This window comes from Hylobates moloch, unplaced genomic scaffold (assembly GCF_009828535.3).
Source record: "Hylobates moloch isolate HMO894 unplaced genomic scaffold, HMol_V3 SCAFFOLD_4, whole genome shotgun sequence".
Taxonomy (NCBI): domain Eukaryota; kingdom Metazoa; phylum Chordata; class Mammalia; order Primates; family Hylobatidae; genus Hylobates; species Hylobates moloch.
The window spans coordinates 94232342-94239487 of record NW_026652279.1 but is presented as its reverse complement, the minus strand read 5'-3'; the positions used below and the strand labels follow the sequence as shown (position 1 = coordinate 94239487).

Sequence of the window (7146 nt, the reverse complement as noted above, 5' to 3'; positions counted from 1 at the left end):
GGCCAAGAGAGGGCCCATGGTCCAGTTAGTTTGGAAGACCCTTGACTGAATAGAATTCAGCAGATTTCTTGGCTGTGTGACTTTTCGAAGCTTTTGATACACACCTGGGCACTGCAGGCATGGGGCATTTCCATGGAGGTGGGCTAGAGAATGTAGAAAGCTCCCAATCTGGTTGACCTTAGGACCCTTAAAAGACAAGTTTGTGAGCTACCGCCTTGAGATCCCAGTGTGAAGCTGCCGTCCTGGCCTCTGCAGTCAGCTGCTTTATTCTGCCTTTCTTCAGGAAGTGCTGCACTTTTAGAGTGGTCCTCCTTTTGGCACATTTCAGTAGCAGGTCTTGACTTCTGTCATAATGAATAATGTCAAACTGTGAAAATAACTGACCCAAGGTGTGCATGTTTGCATCCTGCCATGATTGAAGTTCAGGTGACAATACGTGTTGTGTCTGGGGATGGCTCTGTTAGGTGTCTAAGAGCTCCCAAGACGTGACCCTCTCTTGTTCCCTTGGTGACTGTGTGCCTCATATCTCTCTCAGGATGCTCCCAGCGCAGATAATTGAGTATTACAACCCATCAGGACCACCTCCTCCACCACCTCCTCCTGTGATTCCCTCAGCACAAACTGCCTTCGTCAGCCCTCTCCAGATGCCCATGCAGCCCCCGTTCCCTGCATCAGCCAGCTCCACGCACCCAGCTCCTCCTCACCCACCCTCCACCGGGCTCCTGGTCACAGCCCCACCACCCCCGGGCCCACCACCTCCCCCGCCAGGCCCTCCTGGTCCCGGGTCTTCTCTTTCGTCATCCCCAATGCATGGCCCCCCAGTAGCTGAGGCAAAGCGGCAAGAGCCTGCACAGCCACCAATCAGTGATGCTCGAAGCGACCTCCTCGCTGCTATTCGAATGGGTAAGTGGAGCCCCCAGACACACAGCCTGCCTTCTCAGCAAGAGGTTTCTTCATGTCTCCAGCCAGCTACAGCCTCCTTGTCTTCAAATGACTACTCACTATATTTTTTAAAATAGAGTTAAACGGGTCTTACTTGATTTTTTTGTTTTGTTTTGAATAGTAGATGTGTTTTTGTCCAGTGTAAGGTAATCAAATTGTGATAAAGAATTGGGAAACGGCCAGGCGCGGTGGGCTCATGCCTGTAATCCCAGCACTTTGGGAGGCCAAGGCAGGTGGATTGCTTGAGCCCAGGAGTTTGAGAGCAGCCTGGGCAACATGGCAAAACCCTATCCCTACAAAAAATGCAAAAAAAATTAGCTGGGCATGTTGGCCTGAGCCTGTAGTCCCAGCTACTCAGGAGGCTGAGGTGGGAGGATTGCTTGAGTGTGGGAGGTCAAGGCTGCAGTGAGCCGTGGTCACGCCCCTGCACTCCAGCCTGGGCGACAGAGCGAGACCCATCTCAAAAAAAAAAAAAAAAAAGAATTGAAGTTAGGAAGTCTTTACTTACCTAGAAACCAGAAACCCAATAACTGAAGTGATCGATTAATTAATTGGATCACTTCTCTGCATTCTACTCTAAGGGGAAAAGTATAAATGAAAGAAAGTGAGCTCATACTAATGATTTCTTTAAAAAAAGAGTTTGTCCTGGACTTGTCATATTTGCTTGATGTCCTAAGCCAGTGGTTTTTCAGAATCTGTAATATTCAACAGCATAACCCTTCTGTGAGATGAAAGTCCCGCACTGACCCCCTGACCATGAAACATGGAAACAGAGCATCTTGAGTGGAATTGGGTGGGGAGTCTGCCCTCGCCTGTCTTGGGCTGGCCCAGAGAGCCCCTGGGAACCTCCAGCCCACACCATGGATTCTTAACCAGGTCCCAACCCAGGTTGATCGGGGGTCCTTGACATGTTATGGGAATATCCAAGAGCTTCTCGCCTGTGGGGAGCCGCACAGACTTGGTCACAGTTTAGTCGTCTCATCTGGAAGTGACCGAGCAAGGAGCCTGGCTGCAGCCCACCAGCTCAGCATCAGGGATGTCCTTCAGAGGAGCTGTGATGCTGCTGCCTCTGCGTTTTTCTTGTGTGCCCATGAACCAGGCCCGCAGTGTGGCCCATGCACCCTTCTAAAGACCCCAGGGTCCTCTGTATACCTGGACATCATTGACACACTTTTATTTTGTCAAGATAAAAAAGTCCTAGAGGTATATTAGCTCATGAATATCAAGTTCGGGGTCATTGTAGGACAGTGTTGGATTTTTTTTTTTTTTAACACCTTATAAGCCCTGTCTACCAAAAGTAGATACATAACCTGTATCTAATCTCGAGGTAACATCTGATACACCCAAATCAACAGACATTCTGCAGAATAGCTTACTATATTCTTCAAAGATGAGAAGGTTGTAAAACACAAAAACTGTGAAGAACTATCCAGATTAAAGGACATTAACAAAACTTGACAACCAATGTCACAGATAATTTCCACTGGATTCTGAACCAGGGGATAATCTTTTCCATTTGCAATTAGATTGGGTCTTTTTGCAAAATTTGAATAATGTTTGTCGGATAGATAGTAGTAGTGTATCCAAACTAATTTTGTGATTTTGCTTTTTTGGGCGGGCGGGGCAGGGGCGGTAACACATGAACTATTTTAGGGGTAAAGGGACATTATATGCCGTTCACTCTCAAATGGTCCAGAGAAAAGTGTCTGTGTCTGTCTGTGTAAAGATGATAGGGGAAGATTGGGAAATAAATGTGGTCAGATGTTAGCAGTTGGGGAATCCAAGTATATGGGAATGTTTTTCTGCTGGTCTCATAGCTGTTCTATAAATCTGAAATTATTTCAAAACAGTTAGAAAAATGAATGTATACCATCTTGGGCAACATTGCAAGACTCTATCTCTACAAAAAAGAAAATACAAAATTTAACCATGCATGGTGGCATGCGCCTGTGGTTCCAGCTACTCAGGAGGCTGAGGTGGGAGGATTGCTTGAGCCCAGGAGGTCGAGGCTGCAGTGAGCCGTGATCGCAACACTGCACTCCAGCCTGGGTCACAGAGTGAGACCCCGTCTCAAAAAAAAAAGGATAAACATTAAATCATCAAATATCTTACTTTGTTACTAAGCTAGAAAGTAGATGATTGTATTTTATGTTCGTTTCCACAGTAATTGTTGAAATAAAGGTTTCTCAGTTACTTCTCGGGTTAGCTGAGAGTGAGTAGCGTAGAACACTGTTTGCAAGGCTCTGGATGCCGGTGCTGCCTAGTAGATGTCCTGTGATGATAGAAATGCTCCAGCCTGCAGCGTCCCAGAAAGTAGTCACTAGCTACATGTCAGTTCATGCTTATAAGGCTATATGTGCCTAGTGGCTGCTGTCTGGGATGGTGCTGCTCCAGAATTTTCTCTAATGGTGTTCATGTACACTGAAATTAGGAATTTTTAATATTTTAACACATTACTTTGTTACAAAAAATCTTCTCACTTTGAATGCATGTTTTTGCTCATGAAACTTGTAATATTCCCTGAGCTTTTCTCCCCTCAAATTTCTAAAACTTTCTGTCCTTAGTGTCAGTAGAAAAAAAAAGTCCAATAGACATATTTGTTCATCTATCTTTAATTTGGAGCCAGCAAAAGAATGTGATTCTGAACCACGTGTTGTGTCTGCAGGAATTCAGCTGAAAAAGGTGCAGGAGCAGCGGGAGCAGGAGGCCAAGCGGGAGCCGGTGGGGAACGATGTGGCCACGATCCTGTCCCGGCGCATTGCCGTGGAGTACAGCGACTCTGACGACGACTCAGAGTTCGACGAGAACGACTGGTCCGACTGAGCGGAGGCCGGTGGAGAGGCCGCCTGTGGGAGCGTGTTAAAGATTTTAAGTGGCCTCTACACCCAAATAGTAGTATTCTAATCCCGTAGCATAGCACCTTTTGTATAAATAATGTGATATTGCTTCTGCACATCCAAAAATTCTGGGTCTTTTCAGTATTTACTGTGTAATACTTAAGTGCCACTAAACATAGCAAATTGTGCTGCACATGAGGAAATAGGCTGTCACTATCACATTGTCCTGAAAACAGCATCTGCTTTCCTCTTGGCCATGAGAGTATTTAGTGCAGTTTGGGTTTACTCTTACTGATCAATATAACTCTGCAGACTTGCTGTGTGTTTGTGAAGCTGCCTGGTGTTAGGTCTCTGCAAGACTAATGACTATGTCAGAGTGACGTCTTCCAACCAGTAAGTGATACTGTTTCACCACTTTGGTTTTTCCTTTTGTTTTTTTAAAGGATGTGTTTCTGAAGAAGTTGGTTTTAGAGGGAAAGGTTCAACAGATAGGGAGAATCCAGTGTTTCTGCTTTCAGTTTCTTGGCTTGGTAGCCTCTGAGTGAATCTGAATGCTCTGCTGAATAATTTCATTGACTCTGCACACGCCTGTCAAATAGGAAATTGGAAGGGCCCTTTTCAGGCTGGGTTCCTTGTGGGCATTTGCTTAGTAAATGCCGGTTGATAGTTTTGCAAGAGAGTTCAGCAGCTCAACGGTAATGAAAGTGAAGAACAGAGTCCTTTTTCCTTCCTGGGGCCATTGGGGATGACACTTAAGATACTTGCCAGCCTCTCCAGTGTGGGCACCAGCCAGCCAGAACAGATGCGAGCAGTCCACGACTCTGGGAGCTACACCGCTGAGCTGGGCAGAGCTGCGGCACAGGACCTGGGCTGCAAAGGAGCCCCGCTTCTTTAATTTCCTGACAGCTGTGTCCTGAGTGAGCCGCAGGAGTTCTTAGCTCCTCAGTGAGCAACAGAGAGCGCTTTAGATGGCACCTTTCGCCACTTGGTCGGAATTTTAAAAGCTTAGGTTTAGGTGAAAATAGATACAGCTATTCACCTTTCACGGTGCTGGGGCCAGATTAGGGATCACTCCTGTGAGGAGGGCCTTCACCCTGTCCTAGAAGCACACGGTTCTCCTCTCTCCTGTTGTTGGCACATTAAATGATAAAAAGCACCTCATGAGATTCCCTTGATCAGCCCTGCAGCTGTAGCACAGTGCTGTGCCCTCACCTCTGCCTTTCCTGTTGTTCCCACGTGGGCAATACCAGGGACCCATGGGGAAACTCAAGAATGAGACCTTCTATATCTTGTAATTGTGGATGAAAGATAACTGTTTGTGTTGAATAAACAGGTGCTCCAGGCTTTGATTATAGATACGACTTCAAAAATATGCTAAGACCCTTGACTTACTAAGGCCTTTCACCTACTCAACAGTATTTCATATCCATTGTGGTTACTCAGTTATGATGAGAAGAATCTGGAGCTAAAGCAGAGATGTTTGAGGTGACAGTAGGAATGTGAGCAGGATGGTGATGGGGGTTTTTGTTAATGCATCTGAGCAAGTCAGCCAGCCCCGAAGTCCCCTCAGTGTGTGTGTCTCAAGTGGATACCCGTTGGGCTTGCAGGCAGTGATTGTACAGAGCCTGGGTTCAGGCATGTAGATCTGAAGCCCTGAAAAGCCTCATGTCTGCATCCCCTTTCCAAGGCTGCTTCCCTGGCGTGTCTGTTCTCTCCTCTCCCAGGTGCTGGGAGCGTCCTCTTCAGCGTCTCTTCCTAGAGCTGGTCACCACTAGGCTGTCACTATAAATTCCTTGAATATAAGTAACAGTTATTAATGAACTTCTAAATTTCTAATTTCTCTCTTTTTTGTTGTTGTTGTTGTTGTTAAAAAGGGCCTACTACATTGACATTATTCTTAGGACTTCTGCAACTTTTAAAGTCTTACTTACTCGTCTTTCTTGTTGCTTTTGTATTAGGAGTTCCCTGTGTGGGTCTAGAACTCCCATTTGGTAATGCTTCCTTGGTTTTTATGGCCCTTCTGTTCTCAGGATGGAGAGAACACAGAAGCTACTATCCATGTCAGGATTTATTCTATTTATATCTTATTACAATAAAATTAGTGGCACTTTATTCATAAATATTCATGAGCCTGTTAATTGTTAGTTGTCTTCCTGTAGTTGAATCAACAAGTCATTTTCAACTCAATTTTATGACTTGTGAAAAAGCTTTTGTCCTGTTGTGTACCAGAACCTTTAAAAGAATGGAAAATGACTGAAATCCAATTTAGATTATTTTTAGAGTATTTTTCCAGCAAATTCAATTTATTCTGAAATTTAAATCCAGATCTTTTCTAATATGGTATTACATGAAAAGAATAAAGAGAAGATTTGAATTTCCAGTTTCATTTTCAAAAACTATTTACCAAAACAAATGGAGAAGAAACTTCCAAAAGCACATTTCGTTTCTACAAACTTTTATGTTTTAAATTACAGTTATAAATTGTAAGGTAATTTTAAATTGTCCCTCGCATTATTTCTCCATGTCTGTTTTAGTTTAATGTCTCTTAAGCTTTTCTCTCATAGCGTAGACCTAGGGAAGGGATGGGAAGATTGCCCAGTCCCCGATGGCTGCGCACACAGGAGGCGGCAGAGCACAAGGCAAGTGAGTTTGCACTGTCAGCCCCAGACCATAAGGTTGGCTACACTGATGTTTTTCTTTACTAAGGATACTATTCAAAAATTAACATTTTCATCTCAGTAAATTTTTAGAACATCAAAATGTTTTCTGAGCTCCAAGTGGCTAGGTTGTAAAAGTTTTATAATAATTTGCAATTAAAATACATGATACATTTTAATCCATTAAAGACTAGTAGGAATGTATCAGCCAGAGTAGCAAGTAATTTTTGTTTTATAAACCATAGTATCTGTCATCTTGCAGTATTACCAATCTGTTGTAAATTGAATTTAAAGTGGTATTAAACAAAACTGTTAAACAATTTTTATCTGTTTGTATATCTTACTATAGATTATGTACAAGTAACATCTAAATAAAATTACACTTTTAACCCTAAGAGGTTTTGCTTATTAATTACAGTGTTGTATGTTTGGCTTTTTTGGAAGAGACCTTGGTGTTAAGTGGTTTTTTGTTTGTTTTTGCTTTTGTTTAGCATTTTCCTTATTAGACAACAGAAGACACTACTTTGGTTTCTGTTTAAATTTCTACATAATTTTTGTGTCACCAAGAGTTCAGATTGAATTCCTGAGTGACTCGGGGCAGCACTAGTCTGGTTAGAAAGAAAAGGCCATGCTGGGAGTAGGGCAGCCACCTGTTGAGAGGATAGAGCCTGGGGCAAGAGGTTCTTAACCACATTTACTCTGAACGGTAA

General features: G+C 43.6%; 1 protein-coding gene across 1 annotated transcript; it reads left to right on the top strand.

Annotated features, from left to right (window-relative positions):
- Positions 1-423: 423 nt before the first annotated feature.
- On the top strand, positions 424-6848 carry WASF3 (WASP family member 3). The gene is made up of 2 exons (XM_032150603.2): positions 424-903; positions 3608-6848. Exons 1-2 carry the CDS (start codon positions 537-539, stop codon positions 3763-3765), a joined length of 525 nt encoding a protein of 174 aa, XP_032006494.1. The 5' UTR covers positions 424-536; the 3' UTR covers positions 3766-6848.
- Positions 6849-7146: the final 298 nt, after the last annotated feature.